At 39.5% G+C, this 17,866-nt stretch overlaps 1 protein-coding gene across 4 annotated transcripts in view; it reads left to right on the top strand.

The window, feature by feature from the left end:
• nalcn (sodium leak channel, non-selective) overlaps positions 1–17,494 on the top strand; it is a 68,367-nt gene extending 50,873 nt beyond the window's left edge. For 3 of the 4 annotated variants that reach the window (XM_063497373.1, XM_063497370.1, XM_063497371.1), the window contains 29 exons: positions 188–324; positions 985–1,126; positions 1,282–1,355; positions 2,921–3,022; positions 3,118–3,187; positions 3,376–3,467; positions 3,617–3,739; positions 3,898–3,954; positions 4,491–4,611; positions 4,690–4,821; positions 5,369–5,536; positions 6,640–6,744; positions 7,171–7,277; positions 7,358–7,478; positions 7,578–7,676; positions 7,976–8,069; positions 10,433–10,539; positions 10,699–10,776; positions 10,863–10,982; positions 11,076–11,144; positions 11,248–11,396; positions 11,526–11,619; positions 11,966–12,098; positions 13,935–14,050; positions 14,481–14,638; positions 15,671–15,821; positions 15,935–16,084; positions 16,221–16,338; positions 16,636–17,494. In XM_063497373.1, the coding sequence (XP_063353443.1) occupies positions 188–324; positions 985–1,126; positions 1,282–1,355; positions 2,921–3,022; positions 3,118–3,187; positions 3,376–3,467; positions 3,617–3,739; positions 3,898–3,954; positions 4,491–4,611; positions 4,690–4,821; positions 5,369–5,536; positions 6,640–6,744; positions 7,171–7,277; positions 7,358–7,478; positions 7,578–7,676; positions 7,976–8,069; positions 10,433–10,539; positions 10,699–10,776; positions 10,863–10,982; positions 11,076–11,144; positions 11,248–11,396; positions 11,526–11,619; positions 11,966–12,098; positions 13,935–14,050; positions 14,481–14,638; positions 15,671–15,821; positions 15,935–16,084; positions 16,221–16,338; positions 16,636–16,778 (3,330 nt within the window). In that variant the 3' untranslated portion in view covers positions 16,779–17,494. The remainder of the gene's footprint in view (positions 1–187; positions 325–984; positions 1,127–1,281; positions 1,356–2,920; positions 3,023–3,117; positions 3,188–3,375; positions 3,468–3,616; positions 3,740–3,897; positions 3,955–4,490; positions 4,612–4,689; positions 4,822–5,368; positions 5,537–6,639; positions 6,745–7,170; positions 7,278–7,357; positions 7,479–7,577; positions 7,677–7,975; positions 8,070–10,432; positions 10,540–10,698; positions 10,777–10,862; positions 10,983–11,075; positions 11,145–11,247; positions 11,397–11,525; positions 11,620–11,965; positions 12,099–13,934; positions 14,051–14,480; positions 14,639–15,670; positions 15,822–15,934; positions 16,085–16,220; positions 16,339–16,635) is intronic. The other variant, XM_063497372.1, reaches the window with a different exon arrangement.
• The last annotated feature ends 372 nt before the right edge of the window (positions 17,495–17,866 follow it).

Genomic DNA, 17,866 nt, shown 5'->3' with positions numbered 1-17,866 from the left:
TCAAGATCAAAAACCTTCATACAACCCGAACTCAGTCTAACCGTTCCCCGTTTCCCCCCTCCTTGGTTTCTAACTTAAATCCCTCTCTTCCCCATTCTCATCATGCTGTCAAGGCCGACTGCATTCTTTAAGAGTGCCCTGCAGTTCTGTTCTGTGCCTAAACTGCCTCTCATCCTCCCTCTGTTAGCTCAAGCAAAGCGAAGCCAATGCTGACACCAAAGAGAAGCTCCCTCTACGACTCAGGATCTTTGAAAAGTTCCCCAACAGACCTCAGATGGTGAAGATTTCCAAGCTTCCATCTGATTTCACTGTGCCCAGGATCAGGTAAACACACAAACACACACACCTAAACACAAAAACTTTCCTTTGGCATAATTTGGGCTATTTTTTGTCATGAAGAGAAAATGAGCAATGATATCCACCAGAGCTAAAAAGATACACAGACGTTTAAAGTGAGCTAGATTAAATATAGGGACAATGTTATGTTAAGTAGTAATTCTCAGTGTGGGTTTATGAGTGTGGGTTTTAACAGAGGCCACCAAAGATGTGAAGCTTTTGAATTCCACCAGTAGTTTCCAGACATTATGGAAACAAACTAAAAAGTAACGTTTTCATTCCTGCTCCTAGTTTAAAGCAGCTATTTGGTCATTTGCAAAACAGACTTTTTATGTTCTGCAGCCTTTAGCGGTAAAACTGAACTATATCTGATGCAAAGTCCGGCTCATAATTTAGCTTTATTGTTTAGTTGCCGAGTAGCGCAGGGCCGAGTCCTTCACCCAAAAGAAATCTCCCTCTGCAGCCCATCTGCTGGGTTGCTGCACTAAGAGCTTCCACTGCAGCTGAATTTGCACTGATGTAATTATGCGTCTAAGATAAGCTTTATAAATTTGTGATCGTCAACTTCTGAATATGGATTTCTTTAGGGGGACACCGTACATTAAAATTCATGATGTTTCTGTGCGTGCTGTTTGTCGTGTACTTTAGGGAGAGTTTTATGAAGCAGTTCATCGATCGTCAGCAACAGGATACCAGCTGTCTGTTCCGGCGTCTCCCCTCCGCTTCATCCTCCTCTTGTGACCACTCCAAACGCTCAGCAATTGAAGACAACAAATATATTGACCAAAAGGTGCTTTCACAGACTTCTTTGCCTGCTCGCTTACACGCTATTCCTTTCTTTGTCTCTGTGACTGTAAATATACAGCAAAAAGAAGCAGATTGCCCAGTTGTACCTAATATTTACAGCTGTGTAGGTTTTTTTTTTAACTGACGGTGCTTTCTTAGCTTCGAAGGTCAATATTTAGCATCCGAGCTCGTAACCTCCTGGAGAAAGAAACTACAATCAATAAAATCCTACGGTAAGACACGTCTACACCTGAGTAAGTGTGACAAACTGTGCTAAATTTGATTAATACACGTATCGTACGCCAGCTCGCGCATCACAGTGAAATGAGGATATTAATATGCTGCAATAAACTATAATGTAACTTATATTTCTGTAACATGTTCACGTTTCATCCGCCTCTATTCTAAATTTAACCTGCGCATACAGACATCTTTTGACCATCTACTCCCTGCTTTTAGGCAATCAGTTATTTGCATGTTTTTGTTTTTTTTACAGTAATTCATACACTTTCAGTTTTAGACCTTCCTTAAAGACTTGAGTTAAATGTGTTTACAATGCATTATCCATAGTCATAAAAATGCATCGTGGGCTCTGTGTGAGTGAAACTAATAACGTGTGTACATATTAGGTGTAGCTGTGCCACAGCAGCACTCTTGTATTGTTAATGCTTCTCTCTGCTTTTTGTTTTGTTTTGTTTTATTCGGCACACACACAGACGCACACACGGGCCCACTTCAGACTCATTTACTGTTGCGATGAAGTAAATGGATAATTTGCTGTTCAGCATGGCAGAGCTGGCACTAAGTGCAGATTAGCTTGCCGGCACCGTGTCCAATCCGTCCCCCCTCCCCTTCCATTCCAATATTCTGTCAGTCTGAAAGATAGACAGCTTATCAGTAGTCATAACACGATCTGTCTGGCCAGCCGTCCTCCACACAAGCACACAATTAGGCTCACATACCAGCATAGTCAAACACGCGCAGTCCAGCATACGCAGGAATTCATGCGTACTTATTGCCAGTAAACAAGCAATCGCTCAGAGTCTCCATAAATGATTAAAGTACACACATTGCTGGTGCCACAATGTCATTAGCTCTGTTCTGGTACATGGCTCTGCTGTTAGTCAGAACAGACAGTAATGATCAGAGTCTCTCTCTCACTCACACACAAACACTGACTAATGGAATGATTCAAACCAGTTTCACAATGGTAGACTGGGTTACTACAGTACTCTTATGGTTCCAGACTGACAAAAGCCAGAGATGGCTTGTTACACTAAAAGATGGACAAGAGCTAACTATCTTGTCACACTAGGGGTTTGAATATGCTATAACAACACAGCGATTCTTAGGTACTTGCAAAGCAGTTATGAATGAGTAACTAAAGAAGGGGAAAATGCTCTTAAAAAGGCAAAAGTGTATTTATTGGCGGCACTGTGGTGTCAGTGTGTGTCTGTATTGAGCATTATTTAATATGAAATTTTTATTAATGTGGCAATTCAGTTACTTCTCTAATATTATGCCCCACACTGTCAGTAATAGCTGCCATTTTCCTGTCCTGTGAGTTTCTTCTTCTTCACTGCAAGCTGATTAGCTTCAATTAAATGTACCCTCATTCACTGGATAAACACCACCGTCTGGAGTCATGAACTAGTGACTCTGGTGAAGGACCATGTTTAGAGCATCTACATGTCTTTATAAAAAATTGGTACTTGATAACAAGAGGTAGCAAGGCAGTATGTTGTTTTATTGATATTGCATTATGATTAACAAACTGTATTGTGTCTATGTTTCCAAGCGCTTGCACAACACAGCGGATACAAAGTGGATCTTTTGAAGGCCAACCTGCCAAAGAACGCTCCATACTCAGTGTCCAGCATCACGTGCGGCAAGAGCGCAGGTCTGACGTACACTTTGACGCACAAACAGAAACTTAGACACTTGTGCTCTACTGTCGAGACCTTGTATCTTATAGTCTGCCTTTTGCGTCTGCAGATCTCTGCGACATGGTTCTACTAGTCAGAGGATCAGCCGAGGGAAATCGCTGGAGACTCTCACTCAGGATGTCAGTACAAAGTCACATCCCAACACATACTTTGCACTAGGCTTGTTTGTTGCCAGATAAAGCTCTTCTGATTCTATAGTCCTTAAAAATATATCTTAGTATATGCAAGAAGTGTAAGAAGATGACAGGGAATTTCTGTAATAAAAAAGAGTCATATATATTGTCTATTTTTTTTTTTCTTTCCCCAGCATTCCAGCACAGTGCGTTATCGTAATGCCCAGAGAGAGGATAGCGAGATCAAGATGATCCAAGAAAAGAAAGAACAAGCTGAAATGAAAAGGTTCACACACAATATTATAATTACGTTAAATCAAGTTCTTCACCAAAAGTAACTCAGTTAAGTATGACTAAACAATGGTTTATTCTCTGACGTGATTGATGTGAAGTCACTGGTATTTTCTCCACGTCTTTGATTGTGTGGCTGAGCAGGAAGGTTCAGGAGGAGGAGCTGAGGGAGAACCATCCTTACTTCGATAAGCCTCTTTTTATCGTGGGGCGTGAGCACCGTTTCAGGAACTTCTGCAGGATGATTGTTCGAGCTCGCTTCAATGCGTAAGACTGGTCTTAAATCTAAACTAACAGACACACACACATACAGTGTTTATATGAATCTTTGTAGTAAGAAAAATGTTTTCAACCTTATGTTTTCTGTCTATATGTATGTTTTTTGTGTGTGTTTTTTTTTGTTTTTGCTATGACTTCATATCTAGATCAAAAACTGATCCAATAACTGGAGCAGTGAAGAACACCAAATACCACCAGCTGTAGTAAGTGTGATGAATTATTGATTGCCTGACTCTCCATCGATCTGTTCATTGTGCAACAGTGGAATACTCATTAATTCTGTGGCTTATTATTTGTCTGTTGTGCTTCCCCAAACTGTGGTAAGGAATGAAAATTGTGAAGTGAAGAGCTGTGAAATATATTTCACCCATTATGCAGCCTGATAGTAATTCAGCCGAGCAGAGAAACTGATTACTGAAGTGAGAAGCAGAGCAGTCCTTTGTATCAGATACCGTTGGTGCCTGGGGACATCTTGCTGTAAAACAGATCGGCCTGCTCACACGTACACACACACACACACACACACACACACACACACACACTAAGATTTATTCACTCTCACTTTCTGATACCTTTCCCCACTCATCCTTGTTCTCTCTTTGTCTTGCCGTACCTATCTTTTTTTTTATATTGCATTAGTATTTTTCTGGCTAGCAAACCAAATTGCTCTCTTGGCCTACTCACTGTATACCAAACCTACTTTTTCTTTGCGTGAAATCTGATGTGCGTTTCCCTGCAGTGATCTTCTTGGCTTAGTCACCTATCTGGACTGGGTTATGATTGTTGTGACCATCTGCTCCTGCATCTCCATGATGTTCGAATCCCCCTTCACCAGGGTTATGCACGCCCCCACCCTTCAGGTATTAAAAAGATGACTGATGGTTCATGAACAGTCAAGCGCAGGGATAAATGCACTAAACCAGTGGCGTCTGTTTCAGATTGGGGAGTATGTATTTGTGATCTTCATGAGCATTGAGCTCAACCTGAAGATCATGGCCGACGGTCTGTTCTTCACCCCGACAGCTGTCATCAGAGACTTTGGAGGCGTCATGGACATCTTTATCTATCTTGTGAGAAATCAAATAAAAATCTTGCTTCATCGTGTCTTTCCATTTAGTCGATTGAGGGTACATAGACCAAATGCAAAGAGATTATGCATTTTTGTTTGCTATTAACTATTATAGGAGTATTTTGGACCTTTTAGGAGCCCCCTTCATTTAACATTCATATGACTTTCCAGAAAATTTTACATCTGACAACCACCTCACAGATTTGTTGTTGCTGCAAATGTTGCCTTACTCAGTGACCATATGAATCAAAAACTATATCCAGTTTTAGTGCCTTACAGTCATCTTTTTTTTGAAAGTTGCAGTTTTGATGTGAAATAGAAGTGGCCAATAGAAGAAATATTTTATGTTGAATGTTATTCAGGCTTCAAAGTTGGAGAGTCTTTGGTTTGGGTTCAGTAGATCAGGTTTGTCCAGTGTTTAGTACTGAGAGAAATGAAAAGAGAATGGATAGTTTCATTGTTGTTGTTGTTGGAAACTAAAATATGAACCATGTTGTTGTAAAATCAGTAGGATGCTATTCATGCTTGCTTTGCTGTGTTCGCTGTAGGTGAGTCTGATCTTTCTGTGCTGGCTACCTCCTGACGTTCCTCCTGAGTCTGGGGCTCAGCTGCTGATGATGCTGCGCTGCCTGCGTCCGCTCAGGATCTTCAAGCTGGTACCCCAGATGAGGAAGGTGGTGCGGGAGGTTCTCAAAGGATTCAAGGAGATTTTTCTGGTTAGCACCTGTTTGCATTTTCCACGTGTGTGTGGCAGAGTGTGTGATTTATTTATTTATTTATTTTTTTAATATACCAGATAACAAGATTATTTTATCTACAGTAGCTGCAGATTATTGTTTTTTATTAATGAGGGAAACAAAATAAAAACCTACTTGTGAATTTCGATTAATATAACTCAGTCTTCAGTTACAGGACTTACTATTGTTGCAGGAGAACTATTTAAATAGGGTTCAAATATTTGTCTAAATGAAAATGAACTTTTCTTACCTTAAACTTGATACCTTACCTTCAACCTGACTGCCACACTGCTTATAAAATAAAGTGACACTGCTCAGGAATTTCAGAAAACAAATGGGAAGATGTATAAAATACAGGAAATAAAGACATTATACAGTGCTTTGAAGATCATAATGCACAGCATGTCGAACAGAAACATTTTTTTTGGTATCAATCTGTAAATAATAAACAGTTTGAACTTGATGACGTCAACATCAAGAAGGATTTTGACGTCATTTCAGTTAAGTTGACCAACTCAACTGAAATTTCTCATCCATGGGATAATAAAGGTTTATTCTATTCTATTAATTGAAATTTAGAAAGCAAAACATTTTCCCATTCTTGCTTGTTTTAGCTGCTCAAGAGTTTGAGGTATTCCCTATTGTACTTTTTTGTTTCATATCTGCTAACTGGGACTGCAGGCGGAGTGTTTAGTACTTTTTTTTAAAAGAGCGTGTTAAATAATTAATGCCCAAATTTCACATTTCTTTTTTTTTTTAATTCATCTGATCAGTGACTTAGTGATGGCTTAACTTGCATTAGTGCTCACAGTGGCTTCTTCTTATACCCCATTATGTATATTAACCAATTTTATTACAAACTGAGCGCAAGTTTTTTCCAAACGGACCGCATGTACCAGCTTTTCTGGAAACTGAATATAATTATAGTTGTGTTACAATGTTATAGTTACAAGAAATGTGCTGTAGTTATTGATTTTTACTCTGTCTGATTGATTTTCCTGACGGAGGTTTCTACATCCACTGCTCTCATACTTGGATTATGTTCAACTTGTGTCTTAAATTCCTGATTGATTTTTCTGCAGGTTTCCATTCTGCTCCTCACGCTGATGCTGGTGTTCGCAAGCTTTGGAGTTCAACTGTTTGCCGGAAAGCTTGCCAAGTGCAACGACCCCAGTGTTCTTAAACGGGTACAGCAAGAAACAGTCTCCTCACTGACCCACTGTTCTACACTTCCTGCAGAGAACTACAGGCTGAATAAGTAGAAGGGGCCTCCCCAGTCAAATCAATAAACCAGTGTTTCCTTTTATCCTATTTTCTTAACAACAGTCCTCACGCTTTTTTCAGCTTGTGCTAGAACAAAACCTTTTATTTTATAAACAGTTGTTCCAAGATAATTGACTGTATCTAGAAAAGTATTTCTTATTTAAGTTAAATGCAAGGGCTTTTTATTTAAGTCTACTGTAATGCACTAGACTTCATTATTGTGAAAGTCTTCTGGTATATTATTTTCATAAATCATGAATCCAAAAATAGCCCTTTTCTTCCATTTCATTAAATGTTCTGATTGTTGTTCCTTTCTGTGCTTTGCTGTTAAACTTTGTGGCCTGTCACAGGAGGATTGTCACGGGATATTCCGAATAAACGTTAGTGTTTCCAGAAATCTGAACCTGAAACTGAAGCCTGGAGAAAAGAAACCAGGTTTCTGGGTACCACGGGTCTGGTAAGACTTGTTTTTCTGCTTGTGTGTGCGTTTGTTTTTGCACAGCCAGTCATTAATGCACACATTATGACCTCTTCTAGGGCCAATCCACGAAATTTTAATTTTGACAATGTGGGAAATGCCATGCTGGCTCTGTTTGAAGTGCTCTCACTAAAAGGGTGGGTGGAGGTCCGAGATGTCATTATTCACCGCGTTGGACCGGTACTGATCCTTAACTTTTCATATAACAATAAATTTTCTCATTTTATACCTGCATTGTGTCAGCTGCTCTACACATTTTCTAACTCTTTGTGTCTGCAGATCCATGGCATCTACATTCATGTCTTTGTGTTTCTGGGATGTATGATTGGACTCACTCTGTTTGTGGGTGTTGTCATTGCAAACTTCAATGAGAACAAGGTAAGAGCCGTACTGCATATACATTATAGTAGATACACCTTCTTGCCTTTTATTGCCTGCCACCATACTGTGTGGTATGTGGGGCATTATGGTGTCACTCTGACCACTAGTTAAACAAAACTGGCCAATTAAAATGCATCTTGTTTTAGATTTTTGTGAGGCGTGTTTCCCTGTTGTTTGGCATCAGATAGAATAGTGCAACACAAATTAAACCTGGTGATGGTGCAGTTATGTGTTGCTCCTTGTAGGCCTCTAGGCTTGCAACCACGAGGAGTTAAGATTGTGTCTCATCTCAACAGGGTACTGCTCTGCTAACAGTGGACCAGAGAAGATGGGAGGATCTGAAGAGTCGATTGAAAATAGCCCAACCTCTCCACCTACCCCCTCGCCCAGGTTTGAGTGTACATAATAAAATAACGTAATATATTTCACCAGTGGTTTGCAAAACACAGCTGCAGGCAGCAATAAGAGAACCAAGAAATAGGAACATTTTTTTAAATATACTTTTTTTGCAACATCCCCCAGTGACTGTGTGCAAAACCTGGTAACCAACTACAAGTAACGCCTAACTACTCTGCCATAACAAGTCACGTTTTGGGGATCAAATAGTTATTTCACTCCATGACAGGCAAATCAATTTATAACTTTTATGCGATGTCTCCCCCCAATCACAGTTTTGGTAAACTCTTTTATTACAGCAGTTAAAAAAAGGTTAAAATAGTGAAACATTACAGTAAAAACAAAACTAACTAACTAGCAAAAAACAGAATAGCACATAAGATGGCATTAAGTGGTTCAGTATGACAGTGTTATTCATATGTGACCGGCAACAGCACTGGAACTCTCAGTCACTGAATTACATGTCATTGCTTTCTTTTGCTGCCTGCAAGCGGAAATATTTGTTCAGACTTTATCTGATTTTCCTACCCGAGTTGAAGAAAACTACCAGCTTTATTACAAAGTCAAATCATGCGGCTGCTCTCCCTTTAGTGATTAGAGTCATGAGAACAGTAGAAGTGCCTCAGAGGCAGTGTGGGAAATTGCCTGTTAGTACAGTTGAGGCTGAGAGCTAACAGAAAATCAATCGCTTAAGTTTTAGTCATCACCGCCGCTTATTCCAGCACCATCAACCTGACTTTGATCCTCATCCAAAGGTCTTCAGTGCAGGCACCACTCACTCACTCACTCACTCACTACCCATGGTTCATTAAAACACTGAGCTGGTCTGTGCTCACACAGTCACATCCAAAGTACTTACAAACACTCTTTGTGGCCAGCACTCATATAGTATATAGACTCACAACCTGCAAATTTCATTGTTTGATTTTCCTTGTTTTTTCATTTGATATTAAATGATCCTTGGAAGTGGGCAAGAGAAACTACTGTAAAAAGAGTTTGCAATATAATATTTAGGAACATTATATTTTTGAAATATGATGCTTAAGTAGGTTAAAAGTGTCTCACAAACACAACACAACACGTCATGCCACTAAAGAAACAGCTGAGAAACAAAGGCATTGACGTTTATCAGTCTGGAAAGAGTTACAAAGCCATTTCTAAGGCTTTGGGACTCCAGTGAACCACGATGAGAGCCATTATCCACAAATGGAGGAAACTTGGAACAGTGGTGAGCATTCCCAGGATTGACCGACCTATCAAAATTACTCCCAGAGCCCATCAACGACTCATCCAGGAGGTCGCAAAATAACCCAGAACAACATCTGAAGAACTGCAGGCCTTACCTGCCTCAGTTAAGGTCACAGTGCATGTTTCATCAATAAGAGAGAGACTGGGCAAAAATGGCCTCAGTGGAACAATCCAACTCGAATATTCTGTCGACTGACGAGAAAAAAGTGGGACTTTTTGGAAGGTTGGAGTCCCGTTGCGTCTGGTGTAAAATGAACAGCATTTCAAAAGAACAGTCAACTAACAGTGAAACATGATGGTGGTATTGTAATGGCCTGGGGCTTCCTTGCTGCTTCATGATGCTGTCATTGATGAAATCATGAATTTTGCTCTCTAACAGAAAATCCTGTAGGAGAATGTCCAGCCATCAGTTCATACCCTGAAGTTCAAGCACACACTGGGTAATGCAGGAGGACGATCTCTTAATGACTCCAAACAAGACAAAACAAAATGAAGGTTTTGGAGTGACCCGATCAAAGATCGTCTGATTGAGATGCTTTGGCATGACCTTTAACAGGCCGTTCATGCTCAAAAACCCTCCAGTGTGTCTGAATTAAACAATTCTGCAAAGAGGAGTTTGCCAAAGTTACTCCACAGTGATCTGAAAGGCTCATAGAATAAAAGTCGCAAAGACACTGCATTCAGACTATGAATGTACTCTGCCTTAGATAACTTAGATTTGATAAGATTAGAAAGGTTTTCTAAATATGCTTAAGAGGATCAACATTTTGGTTCATAGAAGTGCAGAAGCTGCCGTCTGAGACAGCCTGTCTATAAAACTTGTCAAATTCACAAAATCTTAAGCATGTCGGCATGTTTTTCCCTTTATCTACTTGAATAAATATGCTGCACTAAAGTCTCATTGGCCAGGTAATAACAATCAAACAGTCTATGAGTGCCATCTGTTGGACGGTAAGGGTTACTACTGAAAGTTAAATCACCCGGGTTATTCAATACAAGAGCCTTTTCAGACATTTATAACTGATCACTGATGATCAAAAATGCCACAATTCTCCAAAATCGTTGTTTAGGTTTCACTGAATTTTTTTGCCTTCTTTTGTGCTTGACAGAGAACGGAGGTTTCCGGGCCAAGATGTACGACATTACTCAGCATCCCTTCTTCAAACGGGGCATTGCTGTGCTGGTACTGGCGCAGTCTGTCCTCCTCTCAGTCAAGGTAACACCTCATCTAACGGTATATGACGCCGTGTTACCTGAGTGTGCTTCTAATTGTCCTTGTTCAGTTTACACTCTCAGCTGGCTTTTTAATTATCGCACGCGTGAACGCAATTTTATATGTATGAACTGACGTCGGTCTTTTTGTGTTTTTCCTCAGTGGAATGTAGGTGATGACGGCGTAACATTTCCCCTTGCCACTATGTCTGTAGTTTTTACCTTCATATTCGTCCTGGAGGTGAGCCTGTTTTGGGGGGAATGGGTGGGGTATTTGTAATGTACCTGAGTGGCTTTATTTACTTTACTGCTGCTGTTGTTTTATAGGTGACAATGAAGCTGATAGCCATGTCCCCCGCTGGTTACTGGCAGAGTCGACGAAATCGGTATGACCTCCTGGTCACATCGCTGGGTGTCATCTGGATTGTTCTGCACTTTTCCTTACTGGTTAGAAAAATCTGTTAAAGAAATTCAAATTCAGTCAGTATTATTGATTTTTTTTCACTACAGCTAAAATTACTGTACAATTTTCTACTACAGAATGCGTACACCTACATGATGGGCACATGTGTGATTGTCTTCAGGTTCTTCACAATATGTGGGAAACATGTGAGTACATTAGTCAACAAAAAAGATAAAGTACTTTATCCAAATATATTTTCTAGTGTAGGAATAAAATTCTGCTTTTTCACCTTTGTGTATGATCTTAAAGGTGACACTAAAGATGCTGCTGCTCACTGTAGTCGTCAGCATGTACAAGAGCTTCTTCATCATCGTGGGGATGTTTCTCCTTCTTCTCTGCTATGCATTTGCTGGAGTTGTTCTCTTCGGAACCGTCAAATACGGAGAGAACATAAACCGGTAATCATTGCTTTTCCGATCTTTATTATTACTATTTTTTTCAATAAACAATACAGGATGTAAGCAGCGGGTACAGTAAAGGAGTTCTTTACACAGTTGTGTCAGTGTGTCTATCTCCTTCAATCGCAGGCATGCCAACTTCTCCACAGCAGGCAAGGCTATCACTGTTCTCTTCCGTATTGTCACAGGAGAAGATTGGAATAAAATCATGCATGACTGCATGGTAAGATGGGCTGCAGGTCCAGTGCACTTCCCCATAGACAAATGTGAAGTGGTTTCTGGGGCCATTTCAGTGCAGTAGGAGGATTTGATTGTTGTCTTTAGTGCTCACAGCATAATATTGTGGTTACTTCTTTATATTTTTATTATTTGGCCATACCCCGCTGATCTCAATGCTGCAGTTCTTCTTAAACCACTTTATTAAAAAACAAACAAAAAAGAGGACCAGTGGACACTGTTAATATTAGCCATATAAGTAAATAAGAAAACATGTTTAACATAGTTTCTTAGAATATTTGATGTTTGTTTTAATATCTGTTGGTTGATGCAATTTTTTTCCCCCTCCCCAGGTGCAACCACCATTTTGCACCCCAGATAAACATCGCTACTGGGAGACGGACTGCGGCAACTATGCTGGAGCACTTATATACTTCTGCTCTTTCTATGTCATCATAGCCTACATCATGCTCAACCTTCTTGTAGGTCAGTCAATGTTTTGTTATTTATAACCTTGTAATGTCATCTTATTGACTCACCTTTAATGTCGGGTCAAAAAACTAGGTAACTTGTTATATTTTATGATTTGATTAGGGTTAGTACAGTTTAGTTTAGTTTAGGCAAAAGGATAATGATATCAATATAAACTAGAAAATGCATTTTCTGAAGAAACTGCAGTGTGAATGCTGATAGCTGAATGTTTTAAGCTGAAATGACATAAATGCTGAATTTAAGTTAAAAATGTTGAATGAGATTAAAAATACAGAAATTTTCACTTGAAAACAAAAGTTCAGAACTGCTAAAAGCTGACGTTCACACAGATGAAGTTGAAAAGTAGGTGAACATGTTTAAAATGTAAATTAGAAAAAGCTGACTAATGACAAAAGAAAAGTTCAGAAATCAGAAAACATCAAAAAATCAGAAAACATCTGAATGAATATTGAAACCTCATATTATTTAAAACACTGATTGACTGAAAAGTGGGAAAATCCACTAAAGACAGCTAAATGTTGTAAGATTTAATCATTCAGTCATAAAAGATTATTCTAAAAGTCATCAACTGACTCCAACTGCCCAGATCTGTACCACCTGTGTGCAGAAGACAAATCCACCAATGAACAATAAGCTTGAATTTAATGGGCCAATCAGAATGCTGTATTTAGCTGGCCTGCACTAACTACTGGCATACTGTTATTCTGTGACAAAACCCTGTCAAATCTGCTTTGGTGCACCTGTTGAAAAACTGCATATAAATCCAAGACCGTAACTCATAATAAAAAAGCTTTTGATCTGTGAGGATCCAGAAGAATTGTTCTACACAACAGTGTCTCATTTATCCTTGTGCTGTCAAAACTGTGATGACAGGAGCGATTTAACAAGTGGGGTCTTTCCTGCTGTTGAGACAAACTCCTGACTAAAAATACAGTGTATTTATATGGGTCGGTTAGAAGGTTATCCCTCTACTTGGATTCACACAGTTCAAAAAGTTTACTTCTCTGAGCATTGAAAGACACACTGTTGGAAAGAACAACGATGGCCACGTTTTGAGGGTAAAATGTAGGCTGCAGAGCAAACACTGTGCACACAGCAGCAGTTGAAAGAAGTTTTTAAGATTAATCTTAGCATGAAAAATAGCATGAAACTTAAACTGGAACTGAAGAAAAAGTATAACAGATATTAAAAAGATAAATACAAGCTGAAAATTCCAAGGTCTTGGCTTCGTTTTAAAGTTTGAATGGTGGCTTTAGGTCAACGAATGTGGAAGTAGTTAGAGTTGAAAAATGAGTAAGTTGAATGAGAATTTGAAGATTCTCCTATTGAAATACATTGTAAATTTTTGTTGAATAAAGTTGAATAATTAAAAAAAATATATATATAAAAGTTAAAAATGAGAAAAATAGAAGCAGTCATGTCCAAAAGAAGAGGAATCTAACGGTGGTTGAATGGTTTTTCTAAGTTGAACGGTGTTGAAGGCAATAGATGCCAAAAACATACGGAATATGAAATAATAATAAAGATTTGAATAACAATACTGTGAATGCTTTTAAGCATTCACACTAACTAGAAAAACATCTTCAAAACTCAAACAGTGCTTGAAAATAAACCCAGCGGCACAAGCGGCTGCTGTTCAGGACATCCCAGAATAGTGCAGCACGCACATTTGGAACTAAAGCTCTAAAATGCAGCAGGTGACTTGCATTCAGTGTTACCAAATAAAGATTTATGATGGCTGTCACAATGAAAACTCATAGATAGAGGAACTGGTATTATTGAATATTTCTGTGTGTGTGTGTGTATTAATATCTCTTTTTGTGTCTGCAGCCATCATTGTGGAGAACTTCTCTCTGTTCTACTCCACTGAGGAGGACCAGCTGCTGAGCTATAATGACCTGAGGCACTTTCAGATCATCTGGAACATGGTGGATGACAAACGGGAGGTGAGAAATTAGCAAGAGGAGAGTGGGCACAGTTACCATGGCAACATCTCTGGCCATGATAAAACCATAGTTGGTGGCACATTGACTGTTATGAAGCAAAATCCTTTTTTTCAGCTTATTGGAACACACTAGTGGCCAAATATGCTTGCTTAGAATGTCGTCCCCAGTCGCTAAGATATCAGGTCACTTTCTGTTTGGGACCTTAATAGTTCCTGTGCTATGAAAATCAAAGGTTCATAAAATATGATTTACTTAAGGTTGTTGAAGAACTTTAGTAACAATCGTAGTTAGTTTGTGAGTAAAAAAATCTAAATGCAGTTGATATCTTACAGCTTTTGAAATACACCTAAATCCCAGGATTTCAGGCTTTTAAAGTTCATTGCATAATTTCTTAATTTACCCCGTGAACTGTGTGACCGTCTCTCTCCAGGGTGTAATCCCCACATCCAGGGTGAAGTTTCTGCTTCGTCTGCTCAGAGGCAGGCTGGAGGTGGACCTGGACAAAGACAAGTTGCTGTTTAAACACATGTGCTATGAGATGGAGCGACTTCACAGCGGAGGAGATGTGACCTTTCACGATGTGCTCAGGTGACTGAGATCACACATAGATGCAGAGGATTAACCCTGAAATAAATACCTTCCATTGTTAGTGGCCTGGGATAATTTAGAAATAGTTTTTTTCTTTAGCAAATTTACCTGTGTCACAATGTCAAGAAAACATTCAAGAAGCATTTGTTCAATGTTTTGTTGTGTGATGCATATCATAAACTTTATATCTTAAGTGTTGCTTGCAGTTTACAAGCTGCTTGAGTGGTGAGTAAGACTGGAAAAGCACTTTATAAATACAAGCACTTTACAGGTGCTTGTACTTTGCACCTGCAAACACTGGTACCCACAATGTAAGAAATTAGAGTCCATTTATTCTGAGCCTATTGAGATTAAACTGAGACTAAAGCAGAGATCAGAAGAGGAGTTTGGGGGTCATATATAAACATGTTCAAATCCACACACGTGCTTTCTGCCACTGCTTTGAATCCACTGACTAGTTTGCAAAAAACAAGTTTTGTTCCCTAAGTGTTATTAATATTTAATGAATATTGATTATTATAAAGGTTAGTGATCTTAGGTCTTATATGGGACACTCTCCCTTCTCTCTGAAGCATTAATTAAGGATTGATCATACATCTTTTAATGTCAGATAGGCTGTTATTACATTCTAAATTAATCTGCAGTTCAAAATGTGTTGTAGACATTTATCAGGGAATTCTGGGCTCTGCTTTAAAGGCATAGAATATGGTCAGTATGGAAGTGTTAAACAGTAACCTAAAATTCGTATCAAAGTAATGAGTCACATTGTTTAAACCCGAATCAGGGGAGAAAAGCCTCTTTTAAGTGCTTCTCGTGGTTCCAGTATAAACAGTTGGCAATGTAGAGAGACGTAAATGATGTTTTTTTAAATATCTGAATTTTTTAGGTCTTTTAATCAGGTGACATCACATTCACCACTTTTAATTCTACCAAATCTATAACTAAATATCTCTCTTTTCTGTATGTTCTTGCATGTGTGTGTGTGTGTGTGTGTGTGTGGTTTGTTGTTTGTGTATGTGTGTAATCGTGCAGCATGTTGTCATACCGCTCAGTGGACATAAGAAAGTCTCTCCAGCTGGAGGAGCTGTTGGCAAGGGAACAGCTGGAGTACACCATTGAGGAAGAGGTTGCCAAGCAGACCATACGCATGTGGCTCAAGAAATGCCTCAAACGCATCCGGGCGGTTAGTGTCTTAACAGAAAATACATAGCCATGCTTTGTGTTTTTTCCCCTGCAGTTTCCGCAGTATTGTAAACATGCACGACACTGACCACGAATGTATGCGTGCGTTCACAGAAGCAGCAGCAGTCGTGTAGCATCATTCACAGCCTGAGAGAGAGCCAGCAGCAGGAGCTGAACCGGTTCCTCAACCCTCCCAGCATAGAGACCACAGTGCCAAGTGAAGACCACAATGCTAACAACCCAGACAACCCCTCACAGCCTGAGGTAAAGCCCCGCATCTATACCACCACTGCATACACAGCCAACACATGCTCACAGCGTGATTTATAGCAAGCACATAATATAATCTGCGGGTGTGCGCTTGCATTGGTGAAACAAAGGATCTCTTCTCTTTGTTTAGATGAGTGGCCTCCAGCAGCTTCGGAGCCCCACGTTGTCAGACAGAGGAGGGTACAGGCAGGACTCCTCGGACCTGGGGAGACCACAGAGGAAGCTGGGACAGTGGCGGCTGCCTGCAGGTGTGTCTGCTGTAGTGTGCTGTCTACGTACTGTAAGAGGCAACATTTCTTTAGAGGGCGTTCTGTAAAGTGAAAAGGTTGGAGCAAAGTTTTTTTCCTCAAGTTTCTCTCTGCCGTGGGAAAATCCAGGCAGTCTGTTTATGAGCTTCAATGTTCTAAAAAAGACATCACCTCATCTTGACACACTCTTGCTTACAGCGGCATGCAGTTCTGAATGGAATTGGTAATATAACATCATAAATTACATGCAGACATCACAAGACTCAGGGTGTGAATGTCTTTGTCTTTTATTCTCAGGTCGCACGAGTGTCAAGTCTATTGTTTGCAAGATGAACCCTGTCAACGACGAGGCTTCTTCAGGGTCAGAGGTGAAGAAGTGGTGGACCCGTCAGCTGACCGTCGAGAGCGACGAGAGCGGCGACGACCTCATTGACATTTAGAGATGAGCTGCGCCGCATCCTGCGGTGTTTTATAGATGAGCTTGGAATCTTGCTGGTTGACTCGAGTTGTTTCATTTTCTCTTGCTGTAATCCGACCAATGGAAACAAAAATGTTTAGCTCTTTTTTCTGATCGAAAAGCTTGGCAGGCCGTGTGCGGAGGCTGTCGGTGAGCCATCGATCCGGCAGACAGAATTTCTTTAGGTTTGGCATTGGAATGACTGTTTTTTCCACAGTTTCCACTCATTATAATGAGGACTTTTTTCTATGCAGGCACATATGGTGTTAAAGATTATTCAATGACTGAGGCCATGGCGTGTAATACAAACCAAGAAGCTGCTGCTGTATGTGTTTTCTACTGTTTCGTGTCAATATTTGACACTGGCCATTGTGCTGTTGCAGCTCCAGTTTCTGACATCCTTTCATGTTGATGCTTTGTCTCTGTTTTTCTGTTTTAGTCAGTGTTTTCTTATGACGTCTCTGGTGGTCTTCAGTATTACTCATATAAATGTTGATTTCCTCATAGTCACTTTATACTTAAACCAGACCTCTTGTTCTTTTTGGTGGAACGAGCTACATAAATGAAACTTTTAGATTGATGACTGTGAATGTAATTAATACATCTATCCGTATTTGTGTGGCATTAAAACGTTAACTATTTTGTAAATTATTATAAATTCTTAGCTTTATCAAGTATTCAATTCTTCTATTAAATAAAGGCCCAAACTTGTTGGGCATTTATGAGGTAAAAGACTGAGCAGATTGTTTTACTTTCCTTTACATTCGATTGCATACTTTTACAGGATACCTTTGAACAAGGCAACTTAAAGATTTATAGTTAACACAGTTCTTAATATAACCAGTCATTTATCTCCGTTCTTAGCAAGTTCCATTATGGGGTAAGTAGCAGCATAAACCACGTAATATTCCACTATAAAATTTGAAAAGCATAAAAACGTAATTTTTTTTAGCTTTTATTTACATTTTTTTTAAACAGGTGTCTATAATGCATGGTGTTTTAATAAAAATCAAGGCCCTTGTAATGAAATATGCTGTTCACAGACAGAAAATAGGGAATCTCTCGGCAGAT

Source organism: Pelmatolapia mariae, linkage group LG16_19, assembly GCF_036321145.2.
Source record: "Pelmatolapia mariae isolate MD_Pm_ZW linkage group LG16_19, Pm_UMD_F_2, whole genome shotgun sequence".
Taxonomy (NCBI): domain Eukaryota; kingdom Metazoa; phylum Chordata; class Actinopteri; order Cichliformes; family Cichlidae; genus Pelmatolapia; species Pelmatolapia mariae.
This window is presented reverse-complemented; position numbering and strand designations above follow the sequence as displayed.